Source organism: Carcharhinus amblyrhynchos, chromosome 6, assembly GCF_965287045.1.
Source record: "Carcharhinus amblyrhynchos chromosome 6, sCarAmb.v2.hapA, whole genome shotgun sequence".
Lineage (NCBI taxonomy): Eukaryota > Metazoa > Chordata > Chondrichthyes > Carcharhiniformes > Carcharhinidae > Carcharhinus > Carcharhinus amblyrhynchos.
Window position 1 is genome coordinate 92692706 of NC_137329.1, and position 25809 is coordinate 92718514.

Here is a 25809-nt window from a genome sequence, read left to right on the forward strand (position 1 = left end):
GTGTTGTCATTTGGGGTGTTTCACAAGCTGCTGCGTTTAGTTTCAGTTCGACATCCTGGTGCCCAGTGGACAGTGCCAGGGTGCCAGATTGGTGGTACCAGGTTGGCACTGCCCAAGGGGCAGTCCTCTCTCCTGATCTCCTGGGAAGTCTTCAATTGCCCTGTTCCCAAAGGTGGGTGATCATGCCTGATCCCCATTGATGGGGACCAGCTTTAACCTTCACTGGTGGGAACGGGGGCGATAGTGGGAGAAGACATTAGCAAGCCCAGAGAATACCGTCGCGGGCTTGCTCATGACATGGAAATTTGAATTTCCGTATTCTGAGTAGCCTTGTGCTGATTTCTGGTGCGAGGCTGATTACATAAAAAAAAGGGCCTGGGAGACTCATGATCAGCTGGACACCAGTTGCGAATCCCAGTACAGGCTAATTCTCCCAGCCTGTTGTGCTATTTGAGCAGCGCAGTGGCTGGGAAAATTGCCCCCCATCTCTTTCAATAAACCTATTACATGTGCAAACTACTGCTGGAATTCTATCGCCTCGCCCGCCACGGAATCGGAACAGGCAAGGGGCAGACAATGAAATTGTTGACTTTGGACAGAATTTTTCTGGTCTCAGGTTGAGTACAGCTGTAAAATCCCACCCCACATCTGTTCTGTCTTAAACCTAGAACCCCTAATATATTTAGGACATCGTAAAGAAAATTGGAGACAAGTTGAGATTTTGTTACATTAAGAAAAGATCTTAATAGAAGAAAAAGCATTTTGGGCCCTCACACTTCGAATATTAGAAGACTGGGAAGAAGCTATAACAGGATTAAAGAACGAAGTGCCCAAAGGAAGATAAAGTAAGAAAAAAGCTCTGTGAGGTTCTAAAAGAGAGGGTATTTCAGATCAGAGAAGGGTGAAGTTCCAGGCAGTATATAACACATTTGAAAAGTGGAATGCTTCACTGTACAACTGTGATCGCTCGAAAAAAAATACTTCAAGTCATTGATCTTCAGGAAAAATTGGACAGTACTGGGAACACAGTAAAAAAAAATGTATATACTGAGCAGTCTTGAGTTGCTCATGACTACAAGAGAAATGGTGGGTCAGATAGGATCTATAGTTCTTTCAATGAAGAAAATGAATCATGGAGTTCTTGCACAAAGCATTTTCAGTACTTTGTACAAGTGAATAAAATTACAAATGAATTACTTGTACCAGTTTTTCTCATTACAATAGGAAGTAAGACCTTCAATTTGCTCCTGAACTTGGTTCATCCAGCAAAGCCAGGAATCAAAATTTATGATGACTTAACAAAGATCCTTGAAGAGCATTATTCTCCAAAGCCATTGATCATTGTAGAATGGTTCAGATTCCACTGAAGGAATTAAATGGAAGGCGAAAGCATTGCTCAGGTTGTGGCAACCTTATAATGGCTAACACAACATTGTGAATTTGCGAGTCATGAGAAGATATGATGTGGAATTGCCAGTGTTGGACTGGGGTAGGCACAGTGAGAAGGCTCATAACACCAGGTTAAAGTCCAACAGGTTTATTTTGTAACATGAGCTTTCGGAGCGTTGTTCCTCCATCAGCTGAGACATGCAGTTATAAAATCAAGGTAACCTGTGCATAAGAAATACACCAGCGTTGTCTCCTTTACACATTTGCCTTGGCAACAATTGCATGTAGATTTTGATGATCTGTTTGAGGGTTACGTGTTCTTAGTCATAATTGATGCACATTCAAAATGGCCAGACGCTGTTATCATGAGATCTACTACATCTGAACAAACCATTGAAAAACTTGACAATTTTTGCCAGACATGGTAAACCGGAACAAATTGTTAGCAACAGTGGTTCCCAGGTTACTTCACAAAAGTTTGAGGATTATCTCAAAGTAAATTACACCTCATCATCTGTCAACCAATGGATTAGCTAAAAGATTCATACAATCCTTGAAACGTTCTTTAAAAGCTTCAAATTCATACATCATGTGAATATCTTTTCGGCATCTTATTGAAACACCACTCATGCAACTACCCAAAGATCACCTGCTTTTAAAGAGAAAGTAGATTTGTTATTACCTCCAGAAACTTCAAAGATAGTAAGACATAAACAATAATCCCAAGTTATTGGATGAGAAATGAGAGAAAAACAACGCTCATTTCAACAAGGAGCTCGAGCATTAGCTGTAATTATGCCACAAGTGAAAAATGGGTACCAGCCATAGTTCTGGCAAAAACAGATTCAATTTTCTGCATGGTTCAAGCCAAAGATGAACTTGTTCGGCAGTGCCATGCTGACCAGTTGTTGTCATCTCAGAATGATTTCTCAGAATCATGTCCGGAAGTACCAACTACTTTAGTCCCTAGTGTTGTGCAACAGACTTAGTTGAATCTGGTGGCCTGATGATTGTGTCCCTGCTGCTGTACTAGGTGAGAATAAGACAGGATTAGTTCCAAGAGAGTAAATGTCTACCGAAGTTTCTAATCATACTTCTAGGGTCAAGGACAGCCAAATTCCAGAATGTCACATACAACCAAAGAGGAATAATCCTTCTGATTGACTTTTTTATTGACTGTATATAATGATTAATGATGCATAGTACTGTGTCTATAAAGTATTATTGATACTATGTATAGCAGCATAGTAATTTGTTGTAATGACCACAGAAGTAAAGGGAGAAGATGTTATATATTTAAGTCGTTGTATGATTGCTTTAAGAGCTGACCACATGATTTGATGATGATGTCATTTGAGGTGTTGCATAGGCTCCTCCTTTAAGTTTTAGTTTGTACTTTGTGTAGAGAACTAGGCCAGAATTCTCCGGCTGTTCACACCGGCGGGATTCTCTTGTTCCACCAGCAGCGCACCCCCGCCTGTGGGTTTCCCGCCAGTGTAGGATGACGTCAGTGGAAATTCCCATTGACAGCAGTGGCACCAGAGAATCCCACCCCTAACAAATAATGTGCCACCTCCCACCAGTGGGAAACACACAGCTGGGAGGCTGGGGAATCTCATCCCATATCTTCCAATATGTTGTGTGTTAGTTTGAATCTGTGTATGTAAACCACATATTTTCTTTACATTTAAAACCCACAGCCCCTAACATAGTTAGGACATTACAATTAGCACCAGCACACGCTCTGTGTCTTCATTTGGCAGGCCCAGTTTTCTTCCAAGTGCCACTCAGTTTTCATGATCATGTCTCAACAAACGTTTACCCATCAGGTGATGTTCAAGATAGTCATCAGTTGGGAAATTTTAAAATCAACCCAATAATTCTGCAACAAGGGACAGAGCTCACCTCTATAACTGGGAAGGATGCTATTTCCAGGTGGTCATCCAAAAGCTAACACTGATATTGGCCTAAGGAGAAAGAACCTGCTTAATCCATTATGCTTCTGCAGGCTGTCTGTGTATCTGTTCCAACTGCTGACATGGTGGCCGGCTGCTGCTGTAATTTATATTTTAACATAGATTGTAACCTATGTAGAAGCTGGAAGGCTTTTTTCCAGGATACAAATTTTGTATTATCTAATATTAGGTCTAAATGTTTAATGTTCAGAAGCACTATGTGATAAAAATTAACATTAACAAAGTGTTTCATTCCTTCATAATCACCTGCTGATGGAGTACAACCAATGAATAATGGGGAAAAAGGAACAGGGACTGAGATCAGAAAAAAATCTCCTGTTAGCACCTAAACTTCAGACAGCATATGTGTGCATAATGTATTATTCAGAAGTGTTCTTGCAACACAGAAGAATTATTAAAACCTGATATCAGTAATTGAAGAAATTCTAGGAAAATTTTGAATTTCTGGGAGAGAAGATTGGATTGGGAATTTTGATAGCGTCTACAATGGTGCAAATTCTGGACTCATGCAAATGTGAGTATTTGTAAAATTAGTATACTTTGTTTGTCAAAAAAGCTGAAAGTTTGGATTTTTTTAAAGACCTACAGAGAATAATTTTAACGATTCAGTTTTACTTTTTATAATTTAGCAAATTATAAGGAAGAATTGTTCCAACTTATTTATTTCAATTCAAGCAACCTTGAAGCCGTGAAGAGCTTTTTTGTGTGTACAGTTGTGGCTAATTACTGGTATATTTTTAACTTTTTTAAAAAGGTCTTTTTTCCTTTGCCTGTCATCCAAAGTCTGCTTGTGTAGCTGTTAGATAATTAAGACTGTCAGAGCAGCAGGGGCAAACTCCTTTCTTGGATGACACAGCAGGCTGCAAGCTTATTTTGACATCCCCCTTGACTTCAATGAGCTACTTGGTTGTGCATTTCCTGGCTTCACACAGCACTCTTCTTTTATATGAACATTAATGTTGTGGACTGCAATTAATTGCTCAATTTAAGTGTCTCAATTAGTTCAATTACCACTTTTTGTAGTCAGGAGCCGATGGAACAGTAATTACAGAGAGGGTGATGACGTATCATGCTTTTATAGAAGAAAGGATTGTTGTATGATGGACAATGCTGAAACTGGAATGCATCCCATTTTATGTCTCATAATTGTTGCTATGTATTAGACATGGTCCAAGCAATCAAAATGAAAATGAAAGGACATGGACACCTTACAGGTTATTTGAATGTGATGTTTTGACCTCACTCTGACGATACCCAGACAAATCTGTGATTACTTCCACTCTTGTCATATGTGTCCAGTGTTTGAATTCCTATGTTATAGAATCCAAATGACAGCCTCTATTGCCTACATTTTTTATGATATCAGTCAAGTGAATCCCAGCAGAACACATCTGACATCTAATATTGATGCTGCTAATCTGGTTGATCTCAGATCAATTCTGAGAACATTAAAAACTAGTTCATTGTAAATCAAATGCAGTTGGATTTTAAAGCAATAATAATGTACGTCAAGAAGCAAATGAGCAGGCACAGTTGTTTCAAACATATGACTAAGAGCTTCATTCTGCTGAGTAAAGTATCATTAACAGAACCACTTTAAAAACCAAAGATTATTCTAACTATCATTTGATTTATTATTTCACATGTATTGGTATATAGTGAAAAATACTGTTTCTTGCATGCTATGCAGACAAAGCATATCATTCATATATAGGGGAGAAGAAAAAAAGTGGGTGCAGGACATAGTGTTATAGGCATAGCTAGGATGTAGAGAAAAATCAACAATATAAGGCCATTCAAAAGGCTGATTAGCATCAGGGAAGCTGTTGTTGAGTCAGTTGATACATTATCTCAGACCTTTGTATCTTTTTCCCAGTAGAAGAGGTGAAGTGAGTATTTCTGGGGCGTGTGGGATCCTTGATTATGCTGACTGCTTTGCCGAGGCAACCGGAAGTGTAGACAGAATCAATGAATGGGAGGCTGGCTTGCATTATGGACTGGGTAACGCTCACAGCCCTTTGTAGTTTCTTGCGGTCTTGGTCAGAGCAGGAATCATACCAAGCTGTGACACATCCAGAAAGGATTCTTTCTATGGTTGCTTCAGTAAAGATTGGTGAGAGTCATTGCGGATATGCCAAATTTCCATACCCTACTGAGAAAGTAGAGGCAGTGGTTAGCTTTCTTAACTATAGTGTCAGTGTAGAGGGACCAGGACAGGTTGTTGATGACCTGGGCACCTAGAAACATGAAGCTCTCGACCATTTCTGCTCATCCCCTTTGACGTAGACAGGGGCATATCCTCCATTATACTTCCTGAAGTTGATGAGTATCACCTTCGTTTTACTGATAATGAGGGAGAGACTATTGTCGTTGCACCATTTCACCAGATTCTTTATCTTTTTCCTGTACTCTTATCTTGTTGTTGTCTGAAACCTGACTTACTATGGTGGTGTCATCAGCAAACTTGAAAATGGAGTTGGAGCGGAATTTGGCCACACAATCATAAATGTATAAGGAGTATAGTAAGGGGCTGAGGAGACAGCCTTGGGAAGCACTGGTGTTGAGGTTGCTATTTACTCATTGTGTATATTCCTAGTTTGAATTTACTTTGGAAAAGTTCCTTGTTTTAGTTAGCTTGATTTTATAATATTTAAGACACTTCTGTTTTCTAAATGGACTGCATTCCAGTTTGTTAAATGAAGCAAGGCTGGAAAAAGCAGAAACTCTGTGACTACAATCTTTTAGTCCTCTTGATTGTGAGTTTGCTGCCAGAGGACTGGAGGATTTCAAATGTAACCAAGCTACTCAAGGAAGAGAGAGACATCTGGTAACTGTATCAGTTAGTCTAATGTCAATGATGGGAGAATTCTGAAAAATCATTGTCAAGGACAAAATTAATTCTCACTTGGAGATGTATGTGGTTAATAAGGAATAGTTATCATGAACTTGTTAAAGGCAAATCATAATTGAGAAACCTTTTTGTTAAAGAACAGAGAAGTTTGATGAAGGCAAGTGCAGTCGGCCTACAGACAGACTTGCAAAAAATGTTTGATAAAAATACCTTGAGAATGATCTACTTGAAAAATAGAAACACATGTGATTAAAGGAACAGTGGTAACTTGGGCCTGTCACCATCCTGGTTTTGGTAGTGAAAGCATATTCCAACCTAACTATGCCCCTAACCAAGCTCTTCCATTACATCTACAGCTTTGGCATCTACCTGACAAATTGTGAAAAATTGCCCAAGCACGTCCCTCTCCACGACGTCAGGACAAATGCAATCCAGCCAGTTATCACTTTATCCATCAGTAGACACTCAATTATCAGCAGAGTAATGGAAGGTGTCTTAGCAGTAATGTCAAGTGGCACTTACTCAGTAATAATATGCTCAGAAAAGCTGAGTTTGGATTCTGCCAGGGCCACTCTGCTTCAAATTGCATTACAGACTTTGTTCAGACAAATACGAAAGAGCTGAATTTCAGTGGTGAGACAGTCCTTGAAATCAAAACAGCATTTGACTATGGCATCAAAGAGTGAATAAAATTGAAGTTAATTTTGAAGTTTGCAAATGATTCAAAACTTTGCAACATAGAAAATATTCAGGATGTAGCAAAAGTCAGGAGGACATATATGAGTGAAAAGGGATGGAATTTAATTTGGGTAAGTGTGAAATGGTGGATGCACTTTGGAAGGAATAACATGGAAATACATTGTAATCAAAATTGTACATTTTTAAGAGGGACCAGGGAATAAGTGCAGGAACTGGAGGATAAAGAAAGCAAGACAAGTTGATAAGATGTTTTAGAAATGATATGGGAAACTTGGCTTTGTAAGTAGGTGCAGTGAGTACAAAAAAAGAAAATCGTACTTAACCTTTTCAGGGAAATTAGATTCTTTTCACACACTGAGGCCTGGAACATATTATTTGAAGGTTTGTAGCATCAGGTTCCATTGGAACTGTCAAAAGGCAGTTGGACATCTACTTTAGGACGATAGGGTACAAACTGGAGTGTGAAATTAAGTTGGACAGCTCTTTCAAAGAACTGGCTGAGGCACACCAAGTGGATCGATCTTTTGTTCCGTAACTTGCTATGATTCTTTCTAGAATCCTGAAAAAATAGTTTGTTATTTATTCTGTTTGGTATTTATAACTATAAATAATTCTGGTGAGAAAACTGGATGAGTCTCTTCAGCTCTACTGACCTGTTTTCTCTCCAAATTTTGAGCTTTTTAGTCTGTGTGTGGTTTACGCTGTCATTCTGATGCATCAGGGATTCTGAGAGCCGATAAGACCAGCTGCATTGAAATCAGGGCATTATCTTTAAAGGGCACCCCGATTGGAACACAAAGCTTAACTCCCCCAACCCAATGATCATTGCTGGCATTTACATCCTCCCTCAGCACCTGCTTACTCCTCCCCCCACAACCACAATTAGAATAAGGCTCCCCCAAGGGCCTGCCCATGAAAGTGCCAGGGCATTGCCTGGCTTTGTCCCTCACCCCCAGGGACAATGCTTTGCCCTTCTTCCCCACACATCCCCCTACCCCCAAAGAGTCCTCTTGACAGGTTTACATTTGGCCATGAGATGTTATGTTGGCAAGGAATGAATATTTAGTGAGGGAGGATAATTTGGCAAGGGGATTAGATAACTATATTTAAATTTATTAAGATCTATTAAGTCATGTCCACTCCCATTACACGCTGATTATGTCACCAGTGATGTGTAGATTTTGCATTCCTGCCAGAGATTTTGCATATGGAGGATGTGAGCTCAAGATCCCGCCCAAAGACACCAAAGGAGAAAATGAACTTCCTTCTGAGGAGGAAGTATGAAAAAATCTCTCTGGAAGTGATGTTGGGGATTTTCAATCCCTATAACATGTTCCTTGGACAAAATGTGTGTTATATGATATTTTTAATGTTACACAAAGCTCCTGTGGTATTTTTGAATTGAAAATTGAGTCCAGCATTCAGTGTATTTGATTCTGAGCACTTTTAGACCGTTGGATGCTCCAATTCTCCAGTGATGACTTTGTCATAATTTATTGGAGATCTCATTAGAATAGGCCTCAGTCAGGCCAGTAATGATTTAAAAGTGTACCACGAATGACCATTGACAAATGCTTGTTATTCCAACTTTGATCACTTGAATAGTATCACATTATTCATCCACTTTTTATTCTAGTTTATGGGAGTATATGTTTGAATTGTGAGTTTTGTTTTGTGAATTTGACACATCTGTTAATTTTAATTTCTAACGTTATTTCCAGGTTTAATGAAGGCATAATGTGCTGCTGCAGATACTCGAACCAATTAGTAGCTTCCAAATTGAAAATCATTTCAAATGTTAGTCACTGTTTTGAATTTTAAAGTTGTGTTCTGTAGTGGAAAGGTAGGGCCAGGCCATGGTGTGGTCTTTAATAGTCATCATAATTCTTTAAATAGACCAATTTTATATTTATTCCCTCAACAAGATACACTATGACTATTCAATTTGTTGTGAATTAATTAAATTAATTTATTAAGTGAATTCCAAAAGATGTACTTGCATTGATACGCAATGTGAAAATTTGTGATTGATGCTGTTAATGAACTACAGATCATTGAATTGCTCCAAATAAATAATTTTCCAAAATTCAATTCCCTTTAAAAAGAAACTTTCTGGCCAACTGGTATGTTCACAAAAGTGTTGTTGTATTAGTTAAATAAATCAACAATGCTCAATAAAAAGTCATATTTGTTTAAGGGAAATCAACTTTACAGCAACGAATCACATTTCTGCCAGATTGCTGTTGCTGTTTGTTTAGTCTACATTTCAACATTGATCAAACCAAATTGAACATTGCCATTGATTCTAGTGGAGCTAAGAACATGGAATTCTCATTTATTTGGCAGGTTTTATTGCAGAGCTTTCTAGACGACCCCAGCAGGTTTTTAAGTGACGCTAGTAAAGGTGTCACTCATGCCATAACTTAGTACAAATGGTACTGTCCATCATATATATATTGATTCTTTTGGCACAAGCATCCAGTGAATGCTGGCTAATTGTTTGGAGCAATATGGCTGTATTAAACAACAATGGAACTGAATGCATGGTCCCAGAGCCCATAACTTAAGTTTAGAAAAAAGCAGAGATAATCAATTACTTAAATGCTGCTGAAGCCAATGATTAAATAAAAAATATTGTTATCATTTAAATAAATAAAGATGGCTGGAATCCTAAAATGCAAACAGGAAATGCTGGAAATATTTAGAAGGCCAAGTACCATCTAAGGAGAGAGAAATAGAGTTTATAGGCAGAATTTTCCCAATCCCTTTGGAGCGACTCCAGGATTAAAATTAGAGAATCGTGTGTTAGAATGCCGGCACCGACTACCTGCTTGGCAATGGTGGCAGATAACCGGGTTTGATTAAGCAGTCAAACTTGTGATGCTAACAGGATCTTCCCAGTGGTGGACGGATCTCCTGTTGGGGTCCAAAAGTCTTCCTTTGAATCTCATATATAGAATCATAGAAACCCTGCGGTGCAGAAAGAGGCCATCTAGCCCATTGAGTCTGCACTGACCACCCGGGCCCTACCCCCATATCCCTACACATTTACCTGCTAATCCCTCCACCTACACATCTCAGGACACTAAGGGGCAATTTTAGCATGGCCAATCAACCTAACTCATACATCTTTAGACTGTGGGAGGAAACCAGAACACTCAGAGGCAAACCATGCAGACACGAGGAAAATGTGCAAACTCCACACAGACAGTGACCCAAGCTGGGAATCGAACCCAGGTCCCTGGAGCTGTGAAGCAGCAGTGCTAACCACTTTGCTACCGTGCCTCTTGGAGCCATGGGTGGCATTTTGTGGAGTCGTACGTCCTTTACACTGATGGTCTGCCTATCGTGGCAACACTTTTTTTTAACCTTTTTGTATCACTTCAGAGGGTGTTTCTATCTTTACCTTCTTGCATTGGCAGCAGTCACCCCCAAGCTGTGGCAGTAACATATCTAACAAGGGAGGAAAGGCAAAGTAACAGTTGATTTGTTTCTCTTTGGTTACAGCTATCACTAGATAACCTTAGGAATGCCTTGTCATGAAATTATGAAGGTGCAATAACTTAACTACTATACCAAAAGTTGTGGAAAAATTAAAATGAAAACTTATATATGTTAATCTGGCGCTAACAGAAAAATACTAATTTCTGGTGTTTTGAGAATATTTTCTTTTCTCCTGTAGGTTTCTTAGTTGGATTTTTTTCTTCTAAAGGTTTAATACATACCTATTTGGAATCCTGTTAATCAATAAAACTGAGTAAAACTCTCTTGTCTCTTTGCACAGGTACTCTAAAGCTGATGGATGGGTCAGACAAACTCCTGTGGTCTGTTCAAGTGGATCATCAGCTCTTTGCCTTGGAAAAGTTAGATGTTACAGTGAGTATTATCATAACCCTATTTTGAAACTGCTTTCTTTCAACATCAAAGTATCACAAAGTACCAAGCTATTTCCTGAATCTATTCATATAACTTGTCCATTAGAATGACAAGGCTTCTATACATGTTAGTGATTGTGTTCAATAAATACAATGGCGCTAAATAGGGTTGTAAGCCTTCAGTATAATGGGCAGAAATAACATGCTAGTTATTAGCTTGAAGCACGCTACCTGCCATATTGGTATAGGTAAAGAAATAATGATCTAGAACTGATTGTGATGAAGGTGTTATTACTAATACAACACAGATGTTATTGAAAGTAGGCATGCCTGGCTGGCTTGTGGCGGGTATATTGAGAAATGCATAATTGTCATCTGCACTTTCTTCAGGGTGATGGACGAGAGGAAGTAGTGGCCTGTGCTTGGGATGGTCAAACGTACATTATTGACCAAAATAGGTCTGTTGTCCGATTTCAGTTTGATGAGAACGTCAGTGCATTTTGTGCTGGTAAGTGTCGAGTAACTGTTAATTTATAGGATGGTATTTCATGCCCCTCCTGTCAGTGGGATTTCTGGTCTTGTCAAAGTCAATGGAATTTTGAATCGCTTGCCGCATTTTCTGGTCCTGGCCCTGCTGAGGCCATAAATTTCTGTGAAAGGGATATCAAATCCAATTTTAGAAACAAATCATTGTTGACTTTAACAAATGCAATTTCTAGAACCACTCAGTAACGGTGGAGAGAACCGATAAGTTAACATTTCAGGTACGGAACATTTTTTTGAAAACACTTCGCTTTTGCATCAGATTTCTGAAATCTGTAGTATATTTGCTCTCTGTTTATATAACTGATTTTAGCTTCAGCTTCCTCTTCCTGTTTTCTGCATTTTTTTTGTTGCAGTTTTTTGTTTAAATAGTAATTATAGGAGAACAACAGGAACTGTCATGTATTGCAACATTTAGGATTGAATTTTCCTCTGGGGACAGGAATCAGGGGTCGGAACTGTTTTTGGGTGCTGGACCCACTCCCCTGGGGAAAACATTCACTAATTTGGACTTGAGACAGGTTTACTGTCCAATTAAGATTGGCTGCCAGGCTCTTGAAGCTTAACAGCTCAAGCTTTCCAGCTTGAAATGAATAAATGGTTATGATGAAAGTGAGAGAGTACTCCAACATTTGAAACTTTAAATTAAAGGATGGATTCTGTCAAAACTTTACTATACAGAAAGATAATAACAATTTACAATATGCATCCTATGGATGTATCCTATTTGAGGTACAATTTGACAGCTGGTGCATCTTGGAAATCATGTGCTTGCAGCCAGAATTGGCAGCCCATTGCTAACTTGTACACTCAAAATAAGCAATGACCCATTGCTCATCCAATATCTCCTTGTCTCCACTTATCACTGGTACTAATTTCAGCAATGTAAGCAGTTTTCAGAACCAAATTAGCAGTGCAATCCCAGTGCAGCATTTGCGACTCCTGCTTGATGAAGCTAGTGACAGAACCACAGTAAATGGGTCTGCCAGCCCTACTAACTTATTATCGGTGAGCTTTAAGTGCCAGTTATGGCCCAGAAGAAACTCTCTGGTCCCAGGTGGCAGTGGATGTTCTAGTCATAATAAAAGTCCATGGGGATGGTGGGAGAGGGAGGCAATTGGGAAGGTGAATTCTGGCCTGTAATCTGCAGATTTAATGTGAAGCTGGGGGAGCAGTCCTACACTTCCAGCTTCACAATAAGGAAGTAAAAAATAAATCAAACTTGCCATTCATAAGAACATAAGAAATAGGAGCAGGAGTAGGCCATCTAGCCCTTCGAGCCTGCCCCGCCATTCAATAAGATCATGGCTGATCTGTCATGGCTCAGTTCCACTTTCCCGCCCCCTCCCCATAACCCTTAATCCCCTCTCTTATCAAAAACCCATCAACCCGCGTCTTAAAAATATTTAGCGAGGCAGCCTCCACCACTTCAACGGGCAGAGAATTCCAGAGATTCACCACCCTTTGAGTGAAGAAGTTCCTCCTCAACTCCATTCTAAACCGCCCCCCCTTTATCTTGAGGCTGTGCCCCCTAGTCCTGTCTTTTTTGAGCGGGAAGAGTCTCTCCACCTCTATCCTATCCATCCCATTCATCATCTTATACATCTCAATGAGATCTCCCCTCATTCTTCTAAACTCTAACGAGTACGAGCCTAGTTTATTCATCTGCATTAGTTTTGCAAAGTGGGCCTCAAACAGATTTTTGTGTTTTGTGTTTTCATCTGTCTGTTTCAGGATAAAAGTCATAGACCTGAAATGTTAACACCGTTTCTCTCTCTCCACAGATACTGCCAGTATTTCCAGCATTTTCTGTTTTATCCTCCTTCCTAAGATGTGATGCCCAGTTGGACTTTTGCCGTTTTTCATTCTTCCATTTTGCCAAGTTTGAGAAGCTTAACTTGTGCTTCACCTTTTCTTAGATCTTCATTATCTGTTTACCTCCAAAGAACCCTTAGCATCAAAAACCTTCTCAAAATTTACCTCTCCAATCATTTAGTAAGTTTTTTTATAATGATGCCGTGCAAATATAAATTCTACTTGGGCTGTTAGTAAAATCGCAAATGTCTGACAGAAGTTGCCTTTTACTGTATCAACCCATATTGACAGTAGTTCAAAATCTTACTGAGTTTGGAATAGTCTGCCTGAATGGAAAGAGGAAGATTGCTCATGCACAATGAAGCAAGTTTCTTTGATTAACAGGCTTTCACTCTCTACAATTTACTGTCACCTGTTCTTCTGCGTCTAGGCATATATGCATGCAAAAATGGTCGGAATAGTCCCTGTCTGGTGTACGTCAGCTTCAATCACAAAATCTATGTGTACTGGAGGGTGGAACTGGAGAGAATGGAATCAACCAATATCTTGAAGGTGTTGGAAACAGATGAATTCCAGAACCTACTGCAAGGAACATCTGTGGGTGAGTATTTCTGTGTTAGCCTTTGGATATGGTGGAAAGGACTATTGCTTTGTTGATATGCACAGTATATTAAATCAGTGCAAAAAGAGTTGTTTCACAATTAGCCAATTCTTTCTTTCAAAAATTTCTGTCTTTCTTGTTTGCAAGTCACGTCACAATGATATCACACGTCACAATGATATCACACGTCACAATGATATCACACGTCACAATGATATCACACGTCACAATGATATCACACGTCACAATGATATCACATGGTGCCAGTGTTTAATTACTGCCATTATTGATTATGCAATTATCGATACATCAGTTTGAATTTGTATAGGATCTCTAGCACCACCACCAACATCACCACACACACACCGCCCCCCCCCCACCCCCCAAGCTGGTCTCAGGTTGAACTAAATATATATCAACTTCCATATCCTATTCCACTCTACACTGAACTTCAAACACAATATCCTCTCTATCAGACTACCCACTTCCACCTCTGTGACATTATCTGCCTCTGTCCCTGCATTGGCCTCTTTGCTTCTGAAATCTTTATTTGTGCCTTTGTCAGAGTTGGCTATTCCACGGCTCTCTTGCCTTGCATCTTCCTGTAATCTCCATAAATTTAAGCATGTACAACTCTCTGTTGCCTTACTCTATCCCACACCAATTCACAATCATCATTAACCCTCTGCTGTATTTCTGATCCTCCAATTCCTTAAATTAGAAAACAATCACTTCTGCGTTTAACTCTATGGACTGATTTCTTCCTATCTCTGTAACAATTCCCAGCCATACAACTCTGTGAAATCATCTCTCCTCTCCCCCACTCTCCTGAGTTCCAAACTATCTTAATTGGTGAATTGTTATCTCTATGGCCTTGAGAATGTATTCACTTGCTTTGATTTCTGGTTAATAGCACTGTAGTGGACTTAAAATAATTAAAATTTTATGTGCTTCTTCTAAGCTGTTTCCTCATTTCTTCCAGAGGCAGTTGAATAATTCTGATACAAGATTTTGTTTCAAATTTGGGCAAAAATGATTAGAACAATAAAATAATATCGAAACACCATCAGAAACATCAAGGTTGCAGTGTTTACTAATCTTTACCCATCCCTTATTTAGTACAAAATAATATGATTAGCAAACTCAGCACTAAAGCTGGCTAATTTATATCCTTACCGTCCCAACTTCAAAAGCTGCCTGGCTGATATTGTTTTCAAAGACATTATTCAGACAGCCATTCTTCAAAGACTTCAGATTGAACACATTTATTCAAATCCCTTAATTCAAAAGCTACCAGTCAGAAACATATTTGAACAAATCACAAAGGGCTGGAATTTTCCAAAAAAAGTCAACATTTGAACAAAGCACACCATTATTATTGTGAAAATCAGCCAGTAATTTGTGATGAGGAAAAGATACCCATGAGTTGCAAATTTCCACAAGTTGCTGAACAATTTGTTCCACTCTGCCGTTAATTTGGCATAAATGATATTCTCTCCATGAGTTTCACGAAATTGCCGCAGTTGCACATTATTGCCATTTAGCTCTTCACAGAAAGGTGAGTTTAATTATCAACTAAAGAAATGCCCTTTTAACAGTAATAAATGTTAAAAATTGCCATTCAACCTCCCTGGTACAAAAAGTGGCCAGTTAAAGCTATAGGGGGCAATCTTAAGTTCAGAACGAGAGTTAAAACAGAAGAGTTTCGGATCCATTTTTTTGGTGAGTCGAAATGTTGAATCTTATGCACTCAGTGCAAGAACAAATGCTGGAAACCATTTTGTGCCTGTAGGGGGAGTAGGCAAGGCTTAAATCACCCAAAAGCCAGCTGTTGATAGCAGAGGGTGCAGTGGCAAATGTGCAGGTCTTCCCTCTCCTCCCCACCGGTCCCTGTTGCAGAGTGCGCAGCAGTTCCTCCTGCAATTGATTGCCCTGCCCATATTCTGGCTCCACCCCTCAAGTCCTGTCCCCTTGGCATTGCCTGGTGGGCAGTGCCAGGTTGGCACTGGCCAAGGGGCACTATCCCCTTGCTCCCAACCTCCAGAGGGGGGCCTTAATGGCCTCTAGAGATATGGGGCAGGAGATGCTAGTGGGCCCAGAGACTTCAGTCCTGGGCCTGCTAATTACATTAAAATTGGATTTAAATAAAGAGATGCACCCACTGCGGATATGTATGCGCGAATCCTGCACATGCCCAGCCATGAGATTCTCCCATGCTACTGCATTAGAAAATTAGTGCGGCGGGATGGGGGAATTCCCTCCTATATTTTGTGAGATCTGAGGTGGTGGGGAAGGGGCAGGGGGGGACAGCAGGAATGCTTCTGTAGGCTGAATCTGAGTACCTGAGCTGCTATCACCCTGGGACTTCCTCAAACCCAGCATTTACCTTGCTATCAGTTGTGGTGGCTCAATTTTGGCCAGCCATAACCTGGCAATCTGCATTGGGAAACCCATTAAGCACCCCCCTCTTTGCAGCTTGATGTATTGATGCTGGGGTTTCATATCTGCAGCCCTTTCTCTGTAGATATAGGCAACTGGCAGACACTCTCTGTCGGGAAGGAAAAGTTGTCTCTTTTTTTTCCTCAAAGACCAGAACAATTTTAGCAGCAGCAAAAAAAATGTTCATAAGAATTTTGTTAAGGGTGGCGGTGAAAAGGAAGAGTTGGTATAAAGTCATAACAGGGGCATGTAAGATTTCAGGCAGTCTCTGGAGGTTTTACTAAATTGGTAGAATCGCAATAACATGAGAAATTGCAGTCTCGTCTAAAAATATTGACTGTGGGAACAAATCTGTTGTCTGACATTTACCTCTTTTAAGTGAGAACCCAGCTGTGCCCATGTTTGTTTCCCTTGAGAATCTTTTAAATTATAGTGCTGGTGTACATAGTGTTTGAGGGAGAAAGAGAAAAATAACTCTTAAAACTTTCAGTAAAAACAACATTTCTAAATGTTTGATCACCAAACTAAGCTCTGAACTGATGTTCCTTTAGAAAATACACTGATGATCAAGTTAAAACCACCTTAACATGATGCAGCAAAAGTATCATCAAATTGTTTAGACATAGCAGATGCAATCTTACCACCTCACCACGCCCATCGATCAGCAAGGTGAGCTGAGAAAATAGTGTGCGAGGCAAAAAGTCCAATTCATGCCTGGCGCGTAATGGTTTGCTATCTTCCCGGGCCCTTTTGAATGATGTTAACTGCTACTGTGCAAAACTTATCAGCATGAATTTGATTGGATTTCAGTATCATTAGCAAGGTCAGCACGGCTGCTTTCCCACCCACCCCCGATGCTTGTCGCCTCTCCGGCGAGATGTCACGCCGGCACATATCATTACTGCTCTATAAACGAGTGGTTCAAGCATAGCAGTAATGAAAGGAAATGGGAAGGCCAGTACCACTGAGCACCAGCCTGGGGGTGTGTACGTGGAGGTGGGAGTGCGGTCATAGCCATTGCCATGGTGCGATATGGGGTGGGGGAGTTTGCTCTGAGGCTTATCGCAGCCCATTCTAACTTAAACGTTATACTTATTTAGAGCGAAAATCATACTGCTGCTAGGACAGTCCAACATTACTATATTAGTGATGGCAACTTGCGTTAAAAAGAATACAATGATTCTGTTGTGTACAATACACCTTTAAACTAATTCAATATTTGACTTAGGAGATTTTCATAGTAACTTCATTGCAGTGTTAATGTAAACTTTTGTGGATTACTTCACCCATTTGGGTTGTACTTAAAGAAGGTAATGAAGCTCAGACCTAGGCTGTTTCATCCTCAAAGATAATTAAGTTGTGAGCTGCTTGTATTCAATACACTGTGCATAGCCTATCCCTGTCAATTCACAGTGAAATACTGTAGGACCTTTCCTGTTACAATCATTTAGGCAAAGGATGTACAGCTTTCTATTTTAAGTAAATTACCTGCCCTTTTACTCTAATTTGGAATTGTTGTCCACAGCTTGCAGCCCAATTAATGTGAAATCACATATTTAATCAATTCTGTCCCTACCAAAAAATGTCAAATCAAATGCAATCTTGTTTTCAGTATTTGGTGCATTGAATGCTTGTCATTCCAATGCCAGTTTCTCTCAAGTGAGCACCAACTTTTCCTGTATCTGTACCTCATTGGGTACAAATTTATTATTTAGGCAGCATTATTTTCCACTAACCAACTACAGGATTAAATTCTAGTCTTGTATTAAATATAACATGAATTTAACTGCATTTTGAAGAATGCTGAGTGAGGGTTCATACAGTGGTTGGGGTTTTCCAGTCCCATCTGCCCTAAGACAAGAAATACTCATCCGAGGTCAACGGACCTTTTACTTATCCGTTGAATTCTCTGTTCCACTGTGATGATTCCCGCAGCTGTCGGGACCAGAACATTTAGGCCATTAGGTGAGTTTCAAGGGCCAAATTTTGTCATGCTGATGCTGAGCAAATCTGTGTTTGGCAGGTGAAAATGAAAATTCTGTAAATTTTAAACTTCCCAGTTGATTGCTGCGGGTTGCAATTTTGACTGACTGTCATGGGAAACATGGCAGTTTGCAACCCAATGTCACGTCAGGTTCGGTCTTTTAAGTATCTGCCTCAATATTGAATTTCCCTGAGTTTAAGATCTGAAACGAAGTTGATGGGTTCCTGATGGTTCAGCAAAGCACACCAGGCCAGTCAGTTTGTGAACGCTGGGGGAAACCTGATGTAGAAGCTGGAACCTTTTGAGAAGTAGATTTAAAAGATGTTGTCAACTTTGAATGTTATAATTAAATGCTGTACGGTAAGTATATTATTAATGCAGTGATTCATTGTAAGGTCTGTCCCTAAAACATAAGTGACTATTAAATTGTCCAGCATTGTGAAAGTGTTAAGATGCAAGCTGTAGTGGTTAAGAGGCTCTTTGCCATTCAACAGTCTTGAGAAACAGACATTAATGTGTTATCTTGCCACTGTGCTTTAATTTTTACATTGAATTAAAACCTGGCTATATGTTGAACCTTTAGAAAGTCCTTTTTCGGAGCAACTGTGGTCTTGTGCCAAAAAATTGGAAGAGCTGCCCCACAGACTGACATAATTGTATTCGTGAAAGCATACCTTGCAGACAATGTTCCAGAGAACACTATCACCAATCCTGTGTGTGTGGTGTCCTGTCAACAGGACAGACCTACCAGAGTGGTGGCACAGTGGTATACAGCTCAGAGGGAGTTGCCCTGAGATTCTTCAATATCAATTCTGGACTCCATGAAATCTCATGGCGTCAGGTCAAACATGAGCAATGAAATCTGCTGCTGATTACCCATATCGTCCCCCTCAGTTGATGAATCAGTATTCATCTATGTTGAACTCTTGGAGCAAGTATGGAAGCTCAGAATGTCCATCACCAAGAGTGACTTGACAGCACCATGACTGACTGAGCTGGCTGAGTCTTAAAGGACATAGATGCTAGACTGGGTCTTCAGCAGGTGGCGAGGAAACCAACATGCGATCTAGGGTGTTTCTGGTCATGTGAGGGTTGTTCAGCCTTAGTGGTCACGACCAAACTCACTCATGTATGGTCAAAGGCCTGGACATATATTTATGAACCACCCTGAACGATGATGAATAATACATTCAACGTAGGTTTGAACTTTTAATAGGAAGAGTATGTTTATTACATGCAATGAATCTAAATAGGGCACAACCGATGCTAAACGTTCTCATGTGGCTAATGTCAAACAGTACTTCCACTTGGACTTCACGGAAATAAGCCAATCCGGGTCCTCTTACTCTTGGTTGTTAAACCCCCAAAATTGCCTCAGATTTTGTCAAGAGATGCGAGGCAACTCTCGACATGGCACTGGGCTGAGTATTCTGCAGGCCCCAAATAGAATGTTCACCCTGTTGTGCTCTCTCTGGTCAAGATCCTTGGAGCAGTATCTGTTCCATGGGATTAGCGACTTTCTTCAGTTCTGGTTGTAGAGAGAGGGAGGGAGGGAGAGATAGAGACCCAGTTTCTGCTTTGATATACTGATTCAGGACAAAAGAGACTCCTTAATTGTCGCCCCATTCAGTAGCTTAAACATTCATTCTCTTCACAACTGAAGCATGGTGGCAGCAATGTGTACCATCTATAAAATGAACTGTAGCAACTCACCAAGGGTCCTTCAACTGCATCTTCCAAACCCATGATCTCTACCACCTCAAAGGTCAAAGGCGACAGATGTATGGAAACATCATCACCTGCAAGTTCCTCTCCCAAGTCTCACACCATTATCACTTGGAAAAATATTACCTTCCTTCGCCCTCACTAGGCTACAAACCTGTAACTCCCTTCCTGACAGCACTGTGGGTATTCCTACAACTCGTGGATCCAGCAGTTCAAGAAGGCAGCTCACCACAACCCTCTCAGGGGCAGTTAGGGCTGGGAAATAAATGCTGGCCTAGCCACTAAATATCCCATGAACAGATAAAAAGCAAATTCCCCGTATAAGGTATCAATGTTTCTTCTCTTGTTCAAGTAAATGGTATAGCATCTTATTCATTCCATCCAACTATGTTTTCCAACTTCACCAGGGGAGGTATAATCTGAGAACTCGTGGTCTCCAAGGAATACAGTGTTGCAGTGTTCAGTGTAGGGCCAGTAACCTGTTCCATTGGACCACTATTGTCCAAAAAAGGATGAAACACCTGCATCGGAATTTTACCACCCCGCCGCCACAGTGAAGGGTGGACAATGGAAAAGTCCATTGACCTCAGGCGGGAATTTCTAGTCTTACTTGAGTGAGGCTTTAAAATCCCGCCCCTGATGTCCAAACTAGTTCTTCCCTTACTTGTCTTAAACCTGACTCCTGGTCCATTCTAATCAATTCAGTCAAAATGTTTCATTAACTCAGTCCCATCATCCCTCAGTCTATGCTTTTCTTAAGTATGCAGACCCAAGTCTTGAACCTATCTTGGTCGGTTGTTGTGAGCTAGATATTAATCTTGTGATCCTCTTCTGTGTCTTTTCTACTCTCTCAATACCCCACATCTTATTGAAGATTGACCAGGCTGAGGATTAAGATTGGCAAGGAGAAATGAATAGACAAACTTGGGTATAGGTAACTTGTTTTCAGGCAAGTAATGGACGAGACCCGAACTTGATTTGTAGTTTGCACGTTGTTCTTGTAAGATGCTTTAAAAGCACTTGACAAAGTTATTGCAGGTTTTACCACTGTAGAATATTTCTACCTGCAGAGATTAGGATTCATCCTGTTAACTGGAGAACTTATTAGTCTTTCAGAGGACTGAAGCTAAGAGTCAAATTAGGGTGTCAGTTATGGGAATGGCCTAGTGATATTAAGATAGTAGCCACTGTTAGAGGGAACCAGGATAACCAAGCCCAATTAGGCCTAAGGTTGGTCATTAGATAGCTTCACCTATCTTAGAGATGAGCAGACTGTGCACAACTGGCAAAACCTCAAATTCTGTGGGACAATTTATTGGAAAATTACAGGCCCATTTTCTTCCACCAACCAACATTGAAAAAGTGAGATTTTCCAAAAAAAACAGCTTGATGCAAGAGAAGCATAACTAGTTGTATATAATCAGAAAATCTTCCTCTCATTTTGAAGAAAGTAGCATGACAGCAGGAATTAATTAAGAGTTGCTTCATAAAGCACAAAAAGAAACAACTTTTAAGGTGCAAAATTTGGACCTGCATTGCCCCCTTTTTGAGGTCTAAATCAGCATCTGAAGCATGCATACTCAATTTTGGTGCTGGATACCATACTGGTGAGAGCCAGGGGTATGCAGAGTAGGCAGATCATGATGACAATTAGTGTATAATGTCAATTTCATGCCAGTGCTGCCTTTTTGAAATTCACCTGTCCAGTTCACATCCTCTGCTAATCACACATGACTGAACACTCAGGCAGAATTTCAACCAGGACCATTTCAGGGGATCATCAATTACTTTCCTATTAGTTGTTGATTGATTTATACAAGCTATTGCTACAATTGAAATGTTTTGTGGTTTCTAAAGTTCCTTAAAGTTGGTAAAGTCTATAAGAAGTGTTTTGACATGTTGAAAGACTTGGTTCTTATATCAAGGCTTCTGCACTAACCGGTTGCTCCCAGAAATTCATGCATGCATTCCAGGGTATTCCCCTTGGAATAAGGCATGATTCAAAGGATGAGCACACGCAGCACAGAACAGGACAAATCTCTAGAAAGGAGGAGTGGGAGAAGGAGTCTCAGAAGGAGACCACATCTGCCCAAGGTGCTCTGAAAGCACTTCTCAAAAGCAATTCTTCTACTTGAATCTCAGCAAGGAATGTTGTGTGTGAAATGAATGTGCTTCAGTAAGGACATTCTCACTGAAGTATGCCAACCGCTGTAGTCTCAACTGTGACTGCGCAGTAGAGTGAGGACTGTATTATCAATAAAGATGATCGTGGCAATGAATTTTTACGTACTGAGTTTGTTATGAGGTGGAGCTGGAGATATTTGCAACATCTAACAATTTGTTGTCATAGTTGCTTAAGGGATATCCTTGACCTTCTTTCTGAAAAGAGAGCTATCTACATTTCACTCTTGGCAGAAAGCAACAGATGGAGCCATCATGTAGCTTGGGGAAGATTGCAGCCATCAGCATGATACATAATGCCTTTGGTTAGAGATACATCAATTTGTTGCAGTTGGAAGGGATTCTATTCCCTCAATGTCCAGGTAGTGTGCAACAATACTCGGTGAATCTTACAAGTCAGTGCCAAGTATCCTGGCAACAGTCGTCATACCTTCATTTGTAATTGCTGTATCATCCATATTTGAGCTATCACAACAAATCAACTCGCAATCTGCTGCTGATATGCATGATGACTCCATTGCGGAGCTCAGGCACATGTCAAAGACATGCATTCAAGTGCTGTATCATCCATATTTGAGCTATCACAACAAATCAAAGTGGGGCTACTGCGCTATCTGCTGATGATATGCATGATGACTCCATTGCAGAGCTCAGGCACATGTCAAAGACATGCATTCAATGAAAGCCATGCTGCTACATGAAATGAAAAAAATGGGTGGTGAAATAATGCTTTCAGTGTTCTGGAGGAGGCTGGAAGTACATGACAGACTAGATATCAAAATACATGGTCCACTATCTGTGGCATAAGAAACTGGAGGAGGAAGGGAAGAGACAATCTCTTTCTGGCCAGGTTGGCCATGAACAACTCATCCGACTGAGATTCCAGTGCACATCATCCCATTCCTCTTCTCAACTATCTTACAACTTGTCTTTCTTCTGTATTGTCCGCTATATGGCTATAATGCAAAATAAAAGCCCATTCAAAATAAACATTCCAAACCACATTTAGAAATCAAAGCATACCATATTGTTTACAAAGGTCAACAAATCACTTTGCTCATTCCCTTAGTACCTGTCTTCCATGTGTCTTTATCCAAGGAATGCACAGGATTATGCAAATTCCAATTGGATAGGCATCTATCCTCTCAAATTCCCAGTGATTAATTAATTTTGGGGAACACGGAAGATATAAGAACATAAGAAATAGGAGCAGGAGTAGGCCATCTAGCCCTTCGAGCCTGCCCTGCCATTCGATAAGATCGTGGCTGATCTGAAAGTGGTTCAGTTCCACTTACCCGCCTGCTCCCCATAACCCTTAATTCCCTTATTGATCAGAAATCTATCTACCTGTGACTTAAACATATTCAACAAGGTAGCCTCCACAGCTTCAATGGACAGAGAATTCCAGAGATTCACTACCCTCTGAGAGAAGAAGTTCCTCTTCGACTCTGTTCTAAACTGACTCTCCCTCATTTTGAGGCTGTGTCCTCTAGTTCTTGTTTCCTTTCTAAGTGAAAAGAATCTCTCTGCCTCTACCCTTTCTAGCCCCTTCATTGTCTTATATGTCTCTATAAGATCACCCCTCAGCCTTCTAAACTCCAATGAGTACAGGCCCAATCTACTCAATCTCTCCTCATAAGCTAACCCCCCCATATCCGGTATCAACCTGGTGAACCTTCTCTGCACTCCCTCCAAAGCCAATATATCCTTTCGCAAATAAGGAGACCAAAATTGCACACAGTACACTAGTTGCGGCCTCACCAGTACCTTGTACAATTGCAGCAAGACCTCCCTGCTTTTATTCCATCCACCTCGCGATAAAGGCCAACATTCCATTTACCTTCTTGACCACCTGCTGCACCTGCAAACTGAGTTTTTGTGATTCATGCACAAAGACCCCCAGGTCCCTCTGCAGAGTAGCATGTTGTAATTTATCACCATTTAAATAATAGTCCATTTTACTATTATTCCTTCCAAAGTGGATAACCTCACACTTGCCAATGTTATATTCCATCTGCCCGATCTTCGCCCACTCACTCAGCCTATCCAAATCTCTCTGCAGACTTTTTGCGTCCTCCATGCAATTTGCTTTCCCACTCATCTTGTAATATTGGGGCTAATCATTGGACAATTTTTGCTTCCTTGAATGTTGGTCCAGAAACTTGTTTATGGATTTACAGTGTTGGGTGGGGTTTATGTTGATATCCGATTTTAATCTAGCAGCCTAGAATTATATGACCAAAAAATTGATCATTGTCATTTTGAAATGGCTGTCTTTCTGAAACAGTATGAGAAGCAAATTAAAGAAATTATATCAGAAATTATTAATTCTTCTGTCTCTTATGTATTTCAGATATAAATAACAGTAGTGCCGTCCAAACCCTGATACATGAGACACTGTACTTCCCTGACCAACTTCGGGACATGACCACAAGGAGGAATAAATAACGTAGACTTTGTTAAACTGGAACTACCTGATCGACCTCAAACTATTTGGGGGGAAAAAGCAAAGAATGTAAGTTTTTATTATCTAGGTTGGGAAGCCAACAGAACAGGCTACACCTCATTTTGAGGCATCCGAAGACTTACGGGCGAACAATCAATAACTATCTCTGAACTATAGTGTATTGATTGTGTGATAACAACCATATTTATTCCCCTGTCTAATCAATGTGCAAAAAAAGCATGGGGATTTAAAAGAATGTTTTAACATAGTGTGCAAAAATAAAACTAAATCCTTCATGGTTATAGCCTTTATCATTATCTTTGTCAACCTTTTGTGAGAGAATACTAGGAGAAATGAATTTGTGTTGTCTATAGAATCATAAAAGTGAAGACTGTAACACTGTTTGTTTCTTCCTGAACTTAGCGCATTTTGTGAGTGCCATGGATAGACTATGCTCTAACATAGTGTATATGAGAGGAGGAAGAAGTAAAGCTTCCAAAGCAGTTTTAATGAACCACAAAGCATTTAGATGCACTTAGGAATATAGTGAATGTGCTAAAATGGATCTCCTCCCCCAACCTGGCTCTCTCTCCTTTCATTATGATAGCAGACACACATCAACTCATCTCGAATCTTGCCTTATCTCCATACTGCCTAAGTAGTATCCATTAGGATAATTAAGTGTTGAAAGTAGTAATTGAGAATCTAGTCATTTCAGAAGTTCCTTGAGTGAGATAACTGAACTGTGTATCTGCAGAGAAAAATGTTGCTAGAATCAAGGCCTGTGAGAAAAAAAGACGCTATTGATGGATTAAAAAAATGGTATATATCTCCAAATGGATCATTTTTCCAAATGTGGACTGAGGGAAGAAACACCTTGAATTGAGAGCATGTGATGGTCATTGAAGGTTATATGTAGAGCTGCTTCTGGAGAGGGAGAGGTTTCAGAATGTAGAGCGGAAACCAGTGTATGTATTGAACCAAAGTACCACAATAAAACTGTTGTGAATCGTCAAAATGTCTTCTGCTTGCCTAATTAGGGAAATGGGTATTCACCTGTTTAACATGTACACAGGGGATTGACCTCTATCTTAAGGCGGGAAGATGAAGAAAACCAGAAGCAATCCCTGTTTCTGACCAAAGTAAAGCTCCCAGTGGCTTTTAAGGTGAAATGGCTGAATCATACTGCAAGATCAGAAACAATGATTCTCCACCAGTCTTTTTAGAATTGGAATCATATGAACAATAGGAGAACAAGGAGGCGATGTAAACTCAGATCACTTCT

General features: G+C 40.2%; 1 protein-coding gene across 2 annotated transcripts in view; it reads left to right on the plus strand.

Annotated features, from left to right (window-relative positions):
• Positions 1-25531, plus strand: part of itfg2 (integrin alpha FG-GAP repeat containing 2) — a 55894-nt gene extending 30363 nt beyond the window's left edge. For both annotated transcript variants that reach the window (XM_080190967.1, XM_080190968.1), the window contains exons 9-12: positions 10700-10791; positions 11181-11298; positions 13579-13749; positions 24432-25531. In XM_080190967.1, the coding sequence (XP_080047093.1) occupies positions 10700-10791; positions 11181-11298; positions 13579-13749; positions 24432-24526 (476 nt within the window). In that variant the 3' untranslated portion in view covers positions 24527-25531. The remainder of the gene's footprint in view (positions 1-10699; positions 10792-11180; positions 11299-13578; positions 13750-24431) is intronic.
• Positions 25532-25809: the final 278 nt, after the last annotated feature.